Source organism: Tachyglossus aculeatus, chromosome 26, assembly GCF_015852505.1.
Source record: "Tachyglossus aculeatus isolate mTacAcu1 chromosome 26, mTacAcu1.pri, whole genome shotgun sequence".
Taxonomy (NCBI): Eukaryota; Metazoa; Chordata; class Mammalia; order Monotremata; family Tachyglossidae; genus Tachyglossus; species Tachyglossus aculeatus.
Window position 1 is genome coordinate 20,970,036 of NC_052091.1, and position 18,116 is coordinate 20,988,151.

Consider the following 18,116-nt stretch of genomic DNA (forward strand, 5'->3'; position numbering starts at 1 on the left):
ACACTGTGGACCACCCCCTTCTCCTCAACACACTATCTGACCATGGCTTCACAGACTCCGTCCTCTCCTGGTTCTCCTCTTATCTCTCCGGTCGTTCATTCTCAGTCTCTTTTGCAGGCTCCTCCTCCCCCTCCCATCCCCTTACTGTGGGGGTTCCCCAAGGTTCAGTGTTTGGTCCCCTTCTGTTCTCGATCTACACGCACTCCCTTGGTGACCTCATTCGCTCCCACGGCTTCACCTATCATCTCTACACTGATGACACCCAGATCTACATCTCTGCCCCTGCTCTCTCCCCCTCCCTCCAAGCTCGCATCTCCTCCTGCCTTCAGGACATCTCCATCTGGATGTCTGCCAGCCACCTAAAGCTCAACATGTCCAAGACTGAACTCCTTGTCTTCCCTCCCAAACCCTGCCCTCTCCCTGACTTTCCCATCTCTGTTGACGGCACTACCATCCTTCCCGTCTCACAAGCCCGCAACCTTGGTGTCATCCTCGACTCCGCTCTCTCATTCACTCCTCACATCCAAGCCGTCACCAAAACCTGCCAGTCTCAGCTCCGCAACATTGCCAAGATTCGCCCTTTCCTCTCCATCCAAACCGCTACCCTGCTCATTCAAGCTCTCATCCTATCCTGTCTGGACTACTGCATCAGCCTTCTCTCTGATCTTCCATCCTCGTGTCTCTCCCCACTTCAATCCATACTTCATGCTGCTGCCCAGATTGTCTTTGTCCAGAAACGCTCTGGGCATGTTACTCCCCTCCTCAAAAATCTCTGGTGGTTACCAATCAATCTGCGCATCAGTCAGAAACTCCTCCCCCTGGGCTTCAAGGCTCTCCATCACCTCGCCCCCTCCTACCTCACCTCCCTTCTCTCCTTCTACAGCCCACCCCACACCCTCCGCTCCTCTGCTGCTAATGTCCTCAACGTACCTGGTTCTAGCCTGTCTCGCCATCGACCCCCGGCCCATGTCATCCCCCGGGCCTGGAATGCCCTCCCTCTGCCCATCCGCCAAGCTAGCTCTCTTCCTCCCTTCAAGGCCCTGCTGAGAGCTCACCTCCTCCAGGAGGCCTTCCCAGACTGAGCCCCTTCCTTCCTCTCCCCCTCGTCCCCCTCTCCATCCCCCCATCTTACCTCCTTCCCTTCCCCACAGCACCTGTATATATGTATATATGTTTGTACTTATTTATTACTCTATTTATTTATTTTACCTGTACATATCTATTCTATTTATTTTATTTTGTTAGTATGTTTGGTTTTGTTCTCTGTCTCCCCCTTTTAGACTGTGAGCCCACTGTTGGGTAGGGACTGTCTCTATATGTTCCCAAGCGCTTAGTACAGTGCTCTGCACACAGTAAGTGCTCAATAAATACGATTGATTGATACCACAGTTATTAGATCATCAAAAAGCAAACTTATGAGAGAGAGACAGAGAGAGAGAGAAAACACTTCCCATTTTCACCCCAAATTGCAACGTCTACCTTCTTCTGGCAGCAGTTATCGCAAGCCACATCCAGATGTTCCTTACAAAAATTCGGATTGAACCCATTTTCCCCAAAGTAGGACAAAAGCTGTATCCTCCGGCATTCTGCGATGTTTTCACAATAATGCACCATGCTATACAGGTTATTAAAGTGGGTTTGTCGGGTGTGACTATTTCCATCTTTCTCCACTGAAAGAAACAAAAATATCTAATCAATCCATCAATGGTAATAGTAATAATAATAATAACAATTATGGCCTTTGTTAAATACTTACTATGTGCCAGGGCTGGATACAAGCAAATTGGGTTGGACACAGTCCCTGTTCCACTTGGGGCTCACAGTCTCAATCCCCATTTTACAGAGGAGGGAACTAAGGCCCAGAGAAATGAAGTGACTTGCCCAAGGTCACAGCAGACAAGTGGCGGAGCCAGGATTAGAACTCATGACCTTCTGACTCCCAGGCCCGCGCTCTATGCACTATGCCAAGTATTTACTGAGCGCTTAGTGTGTGCAGAGCACTGTACTAAGCTCTCGGGAGAGTACAATATAACAATATTTATTCATCTAATTACATTTATTGAGTGTTTATTGTGTGCAGAATGCTACACTAAGTGCTTGGGTCTGGACTGTGAGCCCATTGTTGGGTAGGGACCATCTCTATATGTTGTCAACTTGTACTTCCCAAGCGCTTAGTACAGTGCTCTGCACACAGTAAGCACTCAATAAATACGACTGAATGAATGAATGAATAAGCAGACACATTCCCTGCCCACAATGAACTTAAGAGTCAAGAGGGGGAGACAGGCATTAATAGAAATAAATTACAGATATGTACATAAGTGATGTAACGGAACATTACTGATGAGCTGCTAGAAAGGCAGATGGCAGACCTAAATGGAAATGAAGTTAACGTACGATAACCGTGAACAAATAGTGATTGAGTACTTGGTTGGGGAATGTTATCGTTGAGAGACCAGAGCCAAGGGAGATCGACGGCTTGGCCGTTTTTCTGTTCTATCTAGTTCCCCGCCCCTTCTCCAGGTGCAGATACCCAAACTTGGGGCTGGGGGAAGGAGGGGTATGTGAAAGCCAGTCCATGTTTCTCGTCCCCATGCTTACTATTATTATGATTATTACTAATAATAACAGTATCTGTTAAGCACTTATTATGTGCCAAAAACTATTATGTGCCAACAAGTACTGTTTCCTTCTCATTTCGGCAGGATTCATTCATTCATTCAATCGCATTTATTGAGCGCTTACTGGGTGCAGAGCACTGTACTAAGCGCTTAATTCCAATGAAATAGGGGGCTTTTCTATCACAGTATCATGGACTGGGCCTTCACAAGCACAGCTAAAAGGGACCCAGCTGCCTGGTCTGATTTGCATGGCATACCAGATAGAGCATGGGACTGGGAGTAAGGTCATGGGTCCTAATCCCAGCTCCAGAACACATCTGCTGTGTGACCTTTGTGACACTTCACTTCTCTGTGCCTCAGTTTCTTCACCCTTAAAGTGGGGGTTGAGACTGTGAGCCCCACGTGGGACAGGGACTGCGTCCAACCTGATTTGCTTGTATCTTCTTAATATGGTGCTTGGCAAATAGTAAGTGCTTAACTAATACCAAAGAGTTCAAGAACTCTTCAGTCCTCCCATGGGAGGGCCTCACCATCGGATACGATCACGATATGCTCCTGTGGCCTAGAAAAGTAGTGTAGCCTACTGGCTAGAGCCTGGGCCTGGTAGTCAGAAGAACCTGGGTTCTAGTTCTGGCTCTGCCACTTGTTTGCTGTGTGACCTTGGGCAATTCACTTGACTTCTCTGGGCCTCACTTCCCTCATCTGGAAAATGGGGGTGGTGAAGACTTTGAGTCCCATGTGGGACATGGATGGTGTCCAGCCTGATTAGCTTGTATCTACCCCAGCACTTAGAACAGTGCCTAGCACGTAGAAAGCACTTAACGTACCATTTTAAAAAAAAAAAAGAAAGAAGAAGAAACCAGTTGGGGGAAATGTTCTCTTCGCAACAGTCCGCTTAGCTGGACTTGTGAAGAAATGGGCAGTAGTGTGGTTCAGAAGGCACCCTGGAGAGAAAAAACATACTCGCCTTTGGAAGTTCACCACCAAAGCACCAAAAGGGCAAGATTTACTGTGCCAGGCTGAATAACAGGTGTGTTATTCTCAAGGTAATATGACTACGTCCAACAAGTCATTGCCAATGGGATTAGATTCCTGTTATAGAATGGAAGGACACCATAATGTCCCGCAGAGAGAAGCTGGACTTACCTAATATAAGCCTTTTAACACTGAGACTTGCAAAGAACTGTGGCTGGCTCTCTGATAATCTTGTGCCTTGGCCAAATGCAATTACAAATATGACATTTCTGATTACAGAACTATCATGCTCTAGATAGAAAAATCAGGCTCCAACTCACTTTAAGTGGTATGAGAAAAAGTCATTTACACGCCCTCCCCACCCTAACCTCAGTTACGTTTCCATGTCTACTCTAGTCATAGGAAACTGGTTAATTTCACCACATCCATAAATCTTTCGGTTGATTTTCTCCATATCTGATCATTTCAACTCTGTTTTCTCTTTTTTTAAAAAAATGGTATTTCGTAAACGCTTACTATGTGCCAGGCACTGTCGTAAGCGCTGGGGTAGATACACGCTATTCAGGTTGGATACAGTTCACGAGAAGCAGCGTGGCTCAGTGGAAAGAGCCCAGGCTTTGGAGTCAGAGGTCGTGGGTTCAAATCTCAGCTCCGCCAATTCTCAGCTGTGTGACTTTGGGCAAGTCACTTAACTTCTCTAGGCCTCAGTTCTCTCATCTGTAAAATGGGGATGAAGACTGTGAGCCCCCCTTGGGACAACTTGATCACCTTGTAACCTCCCCAGCGCTTAGAACAGTGCTTTGCACATAGTGAGTGCTTAATAAATGCCATCATTATTTATTTATTATTATTCATGTCCCAAAGGGGGCTCACAATCTAAATCCCCATTTTGCAAATGTGGTAACTAAAGTTCAGAGAAGTGAAGTGACGTGCCCAGGGTCACACAGCAGATGAGTGGCAGAGCCGAGATTAGAACAGCATGGCTAGTGGATGGAGCCTGGGCCTGGCACTCAGAAAGAGCCTGGTTTCTAATCCCAGCTCCACCACATGTCTGCTGAGTGACCTGAGGCTGTGTCTGACCTGATTAACTTGTATCTACCCCAGTGCTTAGAACAATGCTTGTCACATGTATGCACTTAACAAGTACCATAATTATTAACCAAGGTCCTTCCGACTCCCAGGCCCGTACCCTATCCACTAGGCCACAGTGCTTCTCAAGGTAATATGATTGTATCCAGCAAATCATTGCCAATAGGATTAGATTCCTGTTTTGGTATGGAAGGACAACATAGTGTCCTGCACAGGGAAGTTGTGCTTACTTAATATAAGCCTTTTAAGCCGGATTACATCATGGTAGCTGTAGAAGAGGAGACAGCGAGACATTTCACCATCTCGCCCGGCTCGTCCAGATTCCTGATAGTAACCTTCCACGGATTTCGGGAGCGAGGCGTGGATGACATAGCGCACATCTGGTTTGTCAATCCCCATCCCAAAAGCGATCGTCGCACAGATAACCTGAAACAAAAATATGAAAATCAGACGCTGCTAGTGTTACAATTTGCATGTAATAGAGGCCTCCAATAATAATGATGATTTTGGTATTTGTTAAGAGCTTACTCTGTGCCTGGCACTGTGCTAAGCACCGAAGTAGATACAGGGTAATCAGGTTGGAAGTGAAGTGACTTGCCCGAGGTCACACAGCAGACATGTGGAGGAGCCAGGATTATAACTCATGACCTTCTGACTCCCAGGCCTGGGCTCTATCCATTAAGCCACGGTGCTTCTCCAGTGAGCCCTGTATGGCGACCTAATTATTTTGCCTCTACCCCAGTGCTTAATGCACTTGTCCTGAGGACTTGGATGAGTACAATGCAAAGAAGTTAGCAGATATATTCCCTGTTATTGAACGTTTACAATGTGCAAACAACTGTATGAAGAGTACAGTGCAAAGGAGTTAGCAGACAAGGAGCAGGGTAAGCGCTTAAATGCCACACTTATTCTAAGAGTTGGATTGAAAAAAAGTCTAAGCATGAAAAAGTTAGATGTCTCCTGTCCTTCTGTCGCAAGAAGAAAATAGTAAATCCCAGAATATGATTGTCCCACAAACGCCCATCTCATAACGGGTGAGTTTATTCTAGGAATTCATTTGGGAATAAAACCACAAAAAAACAGAAACAACTGTTGCAAAACTGATTCTCCCATTGCTAACTTGCCAACTCAGTAAGCCTCACAAAGTCGTCAGGAGAAGGGACCGTGCTCCCTGACTCTACTATACTCTCCCAAGTGCTCATTCCAGTGCTCTGCACGGAGCAAGCGCTCAATAAATATGACCAATTAACAAGCTTGATGATGTAGAGACGAGGTATCTCACCAGTTCTCCCTGATCGGAATGAGTCCTGCAATGACAAGCCAGCCCTAAAATCAATCAGAATTAACCCGTGGTGACCTGTTACCATCTGTTTCCTCAGCTTTCGGTACTATGGAACGGATGGGGCGAGGGGGTGCTCTCTCAGCCGCTAGTAGCATTTAAGCACTTGCTGCGACTGTTCATCAGTGTGAAGTGGTGTGGTCTAGTGAAAAGAACATGGGCTTTGAGTAAGAGGACCCAGGCTCAAATCCTGGCTTCGACACATGTCTGCTGTGTGACTGGGAAAGTCGCTTTACATCTCTGGGCCTCAATCTCCTCATCCGGAAAACGGGGATTAAGACGGTGAGCTCCTTGTGGGACAGGGACTGTGTCTGACCCTATTATCTTGTATCTACCGCAGCCCTTGGTACAGTGCCTGGCACATAGTAAGTGCTTAACAAATACAAACATTATTAGTTGTTATTATCATTAGTTCTCAGCCAGTTTTCGGTGGGGTGATAGTTCTGGGAGCTTGTTGCTGTTTTTCAATAACACAGAGTCCACCTGCCTTTCTCACCCACTCCGGTTTTTCCGGACATCTTAGCTCGGGGGCTTGTTTGTTATTTGATTTAGCTGTTTCCGTTATTTATTTATACATGTTTTGTTTTGTTGTCTGTCTCCCCCTTCTAGACTGTGAGCCCGTTGTTGGGTAGGGACCGTCTCTATATGTTGCCAACTTGTACTTCCCAAGCACTTAGTACAGTGCTTTGCACACAGTAAGCGCTCAATAAATATGATTGAATGAATAGCTATTTTCTCCCCCTCAACTCTGGTTCATGCACAAATGTAGATGGCTTCTGTTTCTCCCCATTAGATGGCAAGCTCCTTGAGGGCAGGGATAATCATCATCATCATCACGGGGATTTTTTGAGCACTTACTTGGGAGAGAACAATACTGAGTTTGTACCCACGTTCCCGCCCACAACGACCACCTCTTTTACATCTCCATCCCTTTTTAAAACTTCTGTACACTCCCCAAGTACCTTGTTTGGTGTTTTGCACTCAGATGAATTCTGTGGACACATTCAGATCTCTTAGAATGTGGGGCTTATGTAAGAAACAGCCCCCTCTCCACCTCCTGATCCCCCACCCCTGCATTAAGAAAAAACACTTACCTCTGCTTGAACCATGCACATGGGCATTATTATTTCTTCCACCATCACTGTATGATGAATTCTTTTCAGGCTTGTATGATCTGAAGAACTTTCTCAACTAACCTAACAGTGGCCTAAGAGGTGCAGTGTACTGTGCTAAGAACTAGGGAACAAAAAGTGACACGTTCCCTGCATACAAGTAGCTTACACAAGTCACTTCACTTGTCTGGGCCTCAGTTCTCTCAAATGCAAAATGGGGATTCAATCCCTGTTCTCCCTTCCACTTAGAATGTGAGCTCCCTCCACCCACAGTGGGATGTGATTATCAGTCCCCTCATCTGTCAAATGGGGATGAAGACTGTGAGCCCCATGTGGAACGGGCAAACCTGTGTCAAGATGATCTGTGCCTGGGCGTGTGGTAGAGGTTGGAGTGCGGAATAGGCCAGAGGCTAGGAGGCCGGTGAGGAGGCCGACGGAATAGTCGAGGACTCTCATACCAGGGTGACACCACGCAGGGCAAGGCAGGATGTGATTTGAATGAGAGCGAAGGGTAGAGGCCAGTGCCGCTATCCTAATAATAACGATAATAATAACTGTGGCATCTGTTAAGCGCCTACCACCAGCTGGGCACTGTACTAAGTGCTGGCAGTGGGGAATACAAGCAAACTGGGTTGGACACACAGTCCCTGTCCCCTGTGGGGTTCATGGTCTCAATCCATGACGGAACTGTGGCCCAGAGAAGGCCCAGGTAAGTGGTTACCATGTGCCGGGCACTGTACTAAGTGCTGGCAGCAGGAGAATACAAGCAAATCGGGTTGGACACAGTCCTTGTCCCACTTGAGGTTCACAGAGGCTCAGGGAAGACCTTTGACTTGCCCAAGGTCACACAGCAGACAAGTGGCGGAGTCGGGATTAGAACCCATGACCTTCTGACTCCCAGGCCTGGGCTCTATCTATTAGGCCTTGCTACTTCCCTAAACCCCAGGACAGGGAAGGGGGAAGATGGGAAGGAGGTGATAGAGGAGTTCTGTGTTAAATGTGTTGACCTGAAGGTGCCGGCAGCTCATCGATGGGGAGATGCGGGTTCAATGAAAGGACTAGGTGGGAGAGATTTGGGAGTCATCCGTATAAAGATGTGCTCCAGCTCAAAATGACACCTTTTAATGGTGACCATATTCTGAGCTTTAGGGTTGGCGAGTTCAATAAGGATGAATGCAAGGGATATGCACAGATCAATCAGTGGCATTTGTTGAGGGCTTACTATGTGCAGGATACTGTACTAAGCGCTTGGGAGAGTCCAATGAAACAGTGAGCAGACACGTTCCCTGCCCATAGTGAGCTTACAGTCTAGAGGGAACATACAGTCTTGAGGCCCTGGTTTTCTCAGAAAACAAAAACAACCTAACTACTGGATAGGGGGGAAAAGCTATCTATCTATATATGGTATATATATATATATATATATATATATATATATATATATATATATATATATAATATATATATATCTGAGCACAAGAACAGCCAAAAAAGATCCAGCATGGGGCAGTAGATAGAACACAGGCCTGGGAGTCAGAAGGTCATGGGTTCTAATCCCCGCTCTGCCACTTGTCTGCTGTGTGACCTTGGGCAAGTCACTTCACTTCTCTGGGCCTCAGTTACCTCATCTGTAAAATGGGGATTGAGACTGAGCCCCACGTGGGACAGGGACTGTGTCCACCTGATTTGCTTGTTTCCACCCCAGCGTTTAGTCCAGAGCCTGACACATAGTAAGCGCTTAGCAAGTACCATAATTATTATTATTAATAATAATAATTTAATTATAATTATAATAATAATATATTATATTTCATGTATAATATATAATAATTATTATTATCCAGGGATCAGAATGGACCACAAGATAAGCCTTGGGTATATATATTTTTAAATGGCATTTGTTTAGCACTATTCAATCGTATTTATTGAGCGCTTACTGTGTGTACAGCACTGTACTAAGCGCTTGGGAAGTACAAGTTGGCAACATATAGAGACGGTCCCTATCCAACAGTGGGCTCACTATCTAGTTATATGCCAAGTGCTGTTCTAAGTGCAGGGGAAGTTACAAGTTAATCAGGTTGAACACAGTCTCTGCCCCAGATGGGGCTCATAGTCTTAATCTCCATTTTACAGATGAGGTAAATGAGGCCCAGAGGAAGTGACGGTGACTTGCTCAAGGTCAGACAAGTGGTGGACCTGGGATTAGAACCAGGTCCTGACTCCCAGGCCCAGGCTCTAGCCACTAATAATTATGGTACTTGGTGAGCACTTACTATGTGCCAAGTACTGCTCTAAGCACCGGGGTAGATACAACTTAATCAGGTTGGACCCAATCCCTGTCCCACATGAGGCTCAGTCTTAATTCCCATTTTACAGATGAGGTAACTGAGGCCCAGAGAAGTGAAGTGACTTGCCCAAGATCAGCCAACAGTCAAGTGGAGGAGCCAGAATTAGAACCCACTATCGTTATATCCCACAGGCTCTATCCACTGGGTCGTGTGCCCCCACAGGGGGCACCGCTATCGTTATAACCAAGGAGCCAGGAGACAAACCCCGTTTTGCCAAACATTAAGGATCTGGGGACCCCAATCTAGCTGGGAAAGGCAATTCCACCACGACCAAAGGGCTCGTTTAAGACGGAAAGAAGAACTTTGGAACTGAAGGGTGATCGGACCCTGAGAGGCAAACTCTGGAGTTTGCCGGAGTTACGAAATACCTGTCCGGGGAGATCTCGCAAACCGCAAACCGAAGGGACAATACTGTGCTTTGTAAGGGCTTGCTCTTCTTTTGCCAGCATGCTGGGGATAGGACCTCTGGGATTCTGGCCAGCCTTTGAAGCGGATAGAGCGGGCACATGAAAGCCCAGGGTGGCTGATCAGGGCAGACTGCATTTCAAAGGGAAAGTGAATGCTGTTTGTCCAGAGTACAAAAGTTTTAATGACTCCATTAGCCATGAGACCCTTTGTCTTGTGAAAAGAAGTGACACATTTTCCCCCCTTAAAAAGTCACTGAATCATCAACTCCAGAACATTTTTTTTTTAAATAGTATCTGCTAAGCTCTTACTATGTACCAGGAACTGTTCTAAGCGCTGGGGTAGATACAAGGTAATCAGGTTGGACATACTCTCTGTCCCACATTGGGCTCACAGTTGTAATCCCCAGTTCCCAGATTAGGGGATTGAGAGCACAGAGAAGTCACCCAGTTGCCCAAGGTCACCCAGCAGATGAGTGGCAGAGACAGAACCAGAACCCAGGTCCTTCTGACTCCCAGACCCCTGCTCTTTCCACAAGACCATTTGTTCCTCCGCTTAAGCACTCATTAAGTGCCAGGTACTGTACTAAGCACTGGCATTGATACAAGCTAAGCAGGTTGGACACAGTCCAGGTTCTACAATGGGGCTCACCACCTTAACCCCCATTGCACAGATGAGGTGACTGAGGCCCAGAGAACTGATGTCTAGCCAAGATTAGAACTCAGGTCCTTCTGATTCCCAGGCCCGGGCGCTACCCACTAGCCCACGCTGCCCCACATCCCCACTGTCCTCCGTGAACGCGATTTGGCCGGTTTTGGCAGGCGGGTCTCCCACCTTCGAGAAACACGCTGCCGTGGCTGCAGGGATGCCTTCTCTAGACTGGAAGCTTGTCATGGTCAGGGAATGTGACTTTGTTGCTCTGTTGTCATCTCCCAAGTGCTTAGTACAGTACTCTGCACACAGTAAGCGCTCAATAAATATGACTGAATGAAGGTGCTGGTGGTCTGACCGAGGCTGAAGATACCGTGACTGATGTCACGGGGAAAGAACTGCAGATGGGCTACTGCGGCTAGTGAATGCAGACACTGGACACTCCTTGCTCTCTGTCCTTCCAAAACCTTGGGGTGCCGTACCAAGGTCGAATTTCCTTGAAGGGACGAGAATCCCGGAGCCTCTCATCATTCAATCAATTGTATTTAATGAGCGCTAACTGCATGCACAGCACCATACTAAGTGCTTGGGAAAGGACAATACTGCAATATAGAGAGACAATCCCTGCCTACAACGAGTTCACAGTCTGGGGTGGGGGTGGGGGGGCCCAGAGACAGAGATGGAGTCAAAGACAGGTTCAGTGACAGAGTCGGGTTCAGAGACACGGTTAGTGATGGAGACAGGGTTAGATACAGAGATGGAATAAGAGACAGGGTCAGAGATGGAGACAGGTAAGCTATAGGGTCGGGGTAGAGATAGGGTTAGAGAAAGACGGGGGTCAGAGACAGAAAGGGTCAGTGATAGGATAAGGGGCAGAGACAGGTTTAGAGACAGGCTCAATGACAGAGTTAGGTTCAGAGACACGGTCAGTGATGGAGACAGGGTTAGAAACAGAGATAATAATAATAATGGCATTTGTTAAGCGCTTACTATGTGCAAAGCACTATTCTAAGTGCTGGGGGGGATACAAGGTGATCAAGTTGTCCCACGTGGGGCTCACAGTCTTAATCCCCATTTTACAGATGAGGCAACAGAGAAGTTAAGTGACTTGCCCAAGGTCACACAGCAGACGTGGCAGAGGCAGGATTCGAACCCATGATTTACTCCAAAGCCCAGGTTCTTTCCACTGAGCCACGTGGGACCAGAGACAGGGTCAGAAACAAAGAAAGGTCAGCGATTGGGTTGGGATAGAGATAGGGTTAGAGAAAGAGACGGGTCAGAGAGACTGGGTCAGCGATAGGTTAAGGGGCAGAGACATGTTTAGAGACAGACGGGGTCAGAAGCGGGGTCAGTGACAGAGTTGGGTCAGAGACAAGGTCTGTAAGAGACAGAGTCAGAGATAGCCTCAGGGACAGAGACAAGGTCAGGGACAGGGTCGTGGACAGAGACTAAGACAGAGACAGAGAAGTGGAACCTGTCTCCCTCATGCAGCCCCAACCTCAGTTTCCCAACCCCAATCTTTTCTGCTCCTACCTGCAGTTTGGCCTCCCTTGGCTACCCCCGCCCTGCTGCTCTTGTTGACCCCCGCTGACCTCGCTGACCCCAACCCTCCCTGCCGACCACGCTGACCACTGCTGAGCCCCGTTCTCATGAGAAGCAGCGTGGCTTAGTGGATAGAGCCCAGGCCTGGGAGTCAGAAGGACCTGGGTTCTAGTCCCGCACTGCTGCTTGTCTGCTGGGTGACCTTGGGCAACTCGCTACACTTCTCTGGGCCTCAGTTACCTCACCTGGAAAATGGGGATGAAGATTGTGAGCCCCATGTGGGAGATATGGACTGTGTCCAACTTGATTACCTTGTATCTACTGCAGCACGTAGAAGAGTGCCTGGCACATAATAAGTGTGGCATATAATACATATTTATATATATATATATATAAATATATATATAAATATAAATATATATATATATATATATATGTATACATATTAAGTGCTTGGCATATAATAATAGAGAAGCAGCGTGACTCAGTGGAAAGAGCACAGGCTTTGGAGTCAGAGGTCAGGGGTTGAAATCCTGGCTCTGCCAATTGTGTGACTTTGGGCAAGTCATTTCACTTCGCTGTGCCTCAGTTCCCTCATCTGTAAAATGGGGATTAAGACTGTGAGCCCCACATGGGACAACCTGATCACCGTGTATCACCCCAGTGCTTGGAACAGCACTTTGCACATAGTAAGCGCTTAACAAATACCATCATTATTATTATTAAGTCAGCGTGGCTCAGTGGAAAGAGCATGGGCTTTGGAGTCAGAGGTTGTGAGTTCAAATCCCGGCTCCGTCACTTGTCAGCTGTGTGACTTTGGGCAAGTCACTTAACTTCTCTGGGCCTCAGTTCCCTCATCTGGAAAATGGGGATTGAGACCGTGAGCCCCCCGTGGGACAACCTGATTACTTTGTATCTACCCCAGAGCTTAGAACAGTGCTTTGCACATAGTAAGCGCTTAACAAATACCAAATAACAAATACCATAAAAAAATATGGCAGATGAAGGGGGAGCTGGGTATCCAGGAAGCATCTGCCCAAACAATTCTGATTCTGGCGGAGGGAGCAAGTGAGGTTTACATCAAGGGTTGGCTGCGAGTTTAAGGTCATTCTTGAGCATAAGATTTTGGGAGGGGAAGGGGGAGAGAAAGGGGAAGGAGTCCCAGAACCACTAGCTTCCTGAAAGTCTGTGTTTCTGGGAAATTGGGAAATCGTCCTTGCTTAGTCTCTACTTCCCATTTTCATCCCTGACTGACCCGCTCCCATTCTGGCAAACCCCAAACCACTTGTGCCAGAATCACTTGATGGGGAGGTTTGAATGGAGAATGAAAAAGCAGCGAAAACCAGAAATTTTCACCCCTGTGGGAAGTCCAGCAAGCCTAGAAGGTTGGCTCATCGAGGGCAGGGAACATGTCTGTTGTATCGTCCTCTCCCAAGAACTCAGTACAGTGCTCTGCATGCAGTTAGCATTCAACACTGAATAATGTTGATCGACTGAAAGGCAACTCAGCCAGACTGCCCTTTAACTGTGAGTTCACTGTGGGTAGGGAATCTATCTGCTAATTCTATCGTACTGTATGCTCCCAAGCGCTTAATCCAGTGCTCTGCACATAAACAGTTGGGTGAAGCGGGCTCCCTGCCCGAACGAGGAAGCTAGGACTTAAAACAGCATTTCCTAGTAGGCCGACTAAGTTTTGCACTGGGCCGGTCCTTCAAAATGGTATTTTTCCCATCTAAAATCATTCCCATATTTGAACGGCACTCTTGTTTGGATGCGTGCTGCCACGAAAATGTAAATATTTGTAGTTTTTGCTCAGGCTCTTGCCTGGAAACTGTGCACTCCAGCACATTTTTGCATGTCTCTCCCCGTTACCTGGCAGCCATCCTGATTAATCCATTTGTGCTGTACTTCGTCTCGAGCGGAATCGCTGAGACCAGCGTGGTAAGCCAGGGCGGCGAGGCCGTCCTTCTGCAGAGTGAGAGCCATTGTGTCACATTCACGCCTGGAAAGGCAGTAAATTATCCCTGAATCATCTGTAAATAGACCAAAATAGCCTATATTGAGAAAAGGGCTCTTTTACAGAGGAACATCAACTCTGACATATTGATACAACTGAGAGAGGTGTTAGCATATTAAACAGTGCACACTGAAAAACTTCAGAGAAAATAGAAAAATGAATCACCTGTCAATTCTGTTGCCTTTTCTGTTGGTGGGGGGAGGAGAGAAAAGATGAAGCAATAATCATGGTGGTATCTGCTTTAAGCGCTCACTATGTGCCAAGCACTCTACTAAGCGCTTGGGTGCATACGAGCAGATTCAATCAGCCCAGACAAAGTCCCTGTCCCACAAGTGTAAGGAGCAGGGAGGATGGTACTGAAGCCCCATCTTAAAGATGAGGAAACCGAGGCATATAATCGGATCAGAGGCAGTCCCTGTCCCACAAGGGACTCAAAGTATCAAGGGAAGGGAGAATGGGTATGAAAGCCCCATTTTACAGATGAGGAAACTGAGGCCCAGAGAAGGCAAGAAGGACGAGGTGGTCATCTTCGTCCTGGCAGGGATAACGGGTCAGGGGGTACGGGCCGGTTTGACCCACTGTGCCCATAGCTTAGCGAGGCTGATCCGCGAGCACCTGTCCTCGACACAATTACCCATGTAGGACTGCAGCTCTATATCTTCCTGGGATTATTCCTGCTGGGAGTTTTCAAATTTCAGGAATTTAAGAATCAAACTATATATCACATTTCCATATAGCGGAAAGAGCACCGGCCTGGGAGTCAGAGGACCTGGGTTCTAATTCTGACTCTGTCGCTTGTCTGCTGAGTTACTTTGGGCAAGTCACTTCACTTCTCTGGACCTTGGTTTCCTCATCTTGAAAATAGGGATTAAGACTGTGAGTCTTTTGTGAGACAGGGACTGCGTCCAACTTGAGAACCATGATTCTACCCCTGCGCTTAGTACAGTGCTTGGCCCATAGTAAGTGCTTAACAAAGACCAGAAAACAAACAAACACACACCAAACAAGAGAGCGAGCATTCACAAAATCAAGTCATGGATTTATACTCACATGGATGATGTTTTCTGATCCATGACAAACAGTCAAAGGCTACCTTTTTTGGCTTTTTGGGAAGTACATCATATTTCAGGTTATGCCTATTAAAGCTCATACTAAACCTGAAAAAAATCCAAAGTTCAAAATTTATATTACAAGTCAAATGAATTTCAATTCAGTTGTCGACTTCAGAAGACAAGGCCCCCCATTTCCTACAGTGAGAACTCCAGGTGTTCCAGACCACTGATTTAGCCCTTATTTGAACCTCTAACCAAAAGAGCCACGGTGCCCATGTTTACACAGAGTAGCAGGAAAGTGGATAAAGACGTCTGAACCCTGGGTTTAACTTACCCAGGAATCTAAAACAATCCTGCATAGCTACAGAATGGATCATCATCAATAGTATTTATTGAGAGCTTACTGTGTGCAGAGCACTGTACTAAGCGCTTGGGAAGTACAAATTGGGAACATATAGAGACAGTCCCTACCCAACAGTGGGCTCACAGTCTAAAAGATGCCGCGTACCACGTTTTGTTTTTTGTTTTTTACAATTCTTGTTTCACAATTTTTAATGGATACCACTCCACTTGGATACCCAAGTGCTGTGGGATTGGACATGGGGCAAATAAGTGTCATTTGCCCAGCTTCCCACCCCACAGCACTTATATACATATCTTTAAATTACATTTTATACACTATTTATTCATAATAATAATAATAATAATGGTATTTGTTAAGCATTTATTATGTGCCTGGCACTGTACTAAACACTGGGGGAGATATAAACAAATCGGGTTGGACACAGTCCCTGTCTCAGATGGGTCTCACAGTCTTCATCCCCATTTTCCATATGCGGTAACTGGAACAGAGAAGTGAAGTGGCTTGCCCAAGACCACACAGCAGACAAGTGGCGGAGCTGGGATTAGAACCCATGACCTCCTGACTCCCAGGCCCACGCTCTATTCCATGTTCTACTAATGTCGGTCTCCCCCTCAAGACTGTAAACTCGTTATGGGCAGGGAATCTGTCTGCTAATTCTGTTGTGGTGGACTTTCCCAAGTGCTTAGTACAGTGCTCTGCACACAGTAAGCACCCAATAAATATGATTGAATGAATGAATGAAGACCTGAGTTCTCATTCCAGCCCTGCCATTGTTCTGCTACGCGAACCAGGATTAGTCACTTTACTTCTCTGGGCCTCGGTTTCCTCATCTGTAAAAAGGGGATTGAAACCCTTTTTGATTGAAATGGGGACTGTTTACAGCCGATTACCTTGCATTTACCCCAGTGCTTAGTGCAACACTGGGCAAATAGCAAGTACTTAATAACTGCCAAAGTTATTTTATTACAAGTCAAGGAATGTGTCTGTTACATTGCATTCAATATACACTGTATATTGCACAGTGCTCTGCACAAAGGGCTCAAAAAATTATTTATTTAATCATATTTATTGAGTGCTCACTGTGTGCAGAGCACTGTACGAAGCACTTGGGAGAGTTCACTACAACAATAAACAGATGCATTCCCTGGCCACAACAAACATACAATGGACCGATTGATTGCTAAGTGGATAGAGTCAAACTGCCTTACATAGTCAAACCCACTTTGGATTGGTGATCTGAATCTGCTGAATACCTGAACCAGCCCTGGAATCTGCCGATATGGAAAAATTGACCCTCTGCTGTGCCCACCTCTTTGGCAGCAAGGTATAATTACGATCAACTCTGCTGCCAGTGTCACAGGAGAACAGGTGGTCTTGAGACTGGGTAAGTATGCCCGTGAGGCCGGAAAGGACAAAGGAGGGAGGAGAAGGAATACCTTCTTTCCACTGTACCTGGCCCAAGGACTTTTGGAGAACCCCAGGAATCTGGACACTTCCCACCCCTCTAGAATGGAAACTAGGAGCCTGGGACAGAACAGAATCCCCTGGGGAAGGTGATGACAATCATGGTCTCTTGGTTGCTCCTGGAAGACTGAAGGCTACAGTCAACAGCCTAGACTGTAGGCTCGATTTTTTCTTTAAAATGGTATTTGTTAAGCGCTCGCTATGTGGCAGATGCTTTACTAAGCACGGGGGTAGGTTCAAGCTAATCACATTAGACACAGTCTGGGTTCCACATGGGGTTCCCAGTCTTAATCCTCGTTTTACAGATGAGGTAACTGAGACTTGTTCTCTGGAACCTGATGCTGGTTGGAACTTCCCTAGCTGGACTGTAACTGAGACTTGAGAAATGAAGTGACTTGCCCAAGGTCACACAGCAGACAAATAGAGCCCAGGTCCTTCTGACTCCTAGGCCGGGGTTCTACCCATTAGACCATGCTGTTCTTTGTGGGCAGGGAACGTGTCTACCAAATCTGTGGTACTATGCTCTCCCGAGCAGTTAGTACAGTGCTTTGCACATGCTAAGCACTCAACAAATACCATTGATTGACTGAATGGTTGTTGAAGGTGCCACTTTGTCTGACTCTCAAGAGGAACTTGCGAGAGTGGAGAGCTACCTACCTGCCTTTGTCTTTGCTGGGTGGGTCTCCTCACTTTCTCCTGAGACCCCTCACATTCTCCAACGTAGCAGGGAGGACAGCAGAGTAAATAATAATAATAATTCTTGTGGCATTTGTTAAGCGCTTACTTTGTGCTAAGGACTGTACTAAGTGCTGGGGCAGACACAAGATCATCAGTCCCCATGTGAGGCTCCCAGTCTAAGTTGGAGGGAGAACAGGGATTGAATCCCCATGTGGAGAAGCAGTTGGCTAGAGCCCAGTCCTGGGAGTCAGAGGGACCTGAGTTCTACTCCCAGATCTGCCACTCATCTCCTGTGTGATCTCGGATGAGTCACTTCACATCTCTGTGCCTCATCTGTAACAATGGGGATTAAGACTGTGAGTGCCAGGTGGGACAGGTACTATGTCCAACCCGATGCTTGTATTCACCCCAGGGCTTAGTACAGTGCCTGACACGTAGTAAGCACTTATCATTAGTATA

The 18,116-nt window shown here is 46.8% G+C and overlaps 1 protein-coding gene across 5 annotated transcripts in view; it reads right to left on the reverse strand.

The window, feature by feature from the left end:
* Nucleotides 1-18,116, reverse strand: part of BLM (BLM RecQ like helicase) — a 100,818-nt gene that overhangs the window by 26,706 nt on the left and 55,996 nt on the right. For all 5 annotated transcript variants that reach the window (XM_038767463.1, XM_038767466.1, XM_038767465.1 and 2 more), the window contains 4 exons: nt 15,150-15,256; nt 13,955-14,115; nt 4,916-5,111; nt 1,480-1,670 (listed from right to left, as the gene is read on the reverse strand). In XM_038767463.1, coding sequence (XP_038623391.1) covers nt 1,480-1,670; nt 4,916-5,111; nt 13,955-14,115; nt 15,150-15,256 — 655 coding nt within the window. The remainder of the gene's footprint in view (nt 1-1,479; nt 1,671-4,915; nt 5,112-13,954; nt 14,116-15,149; nt 15,257-18,116) is intronic.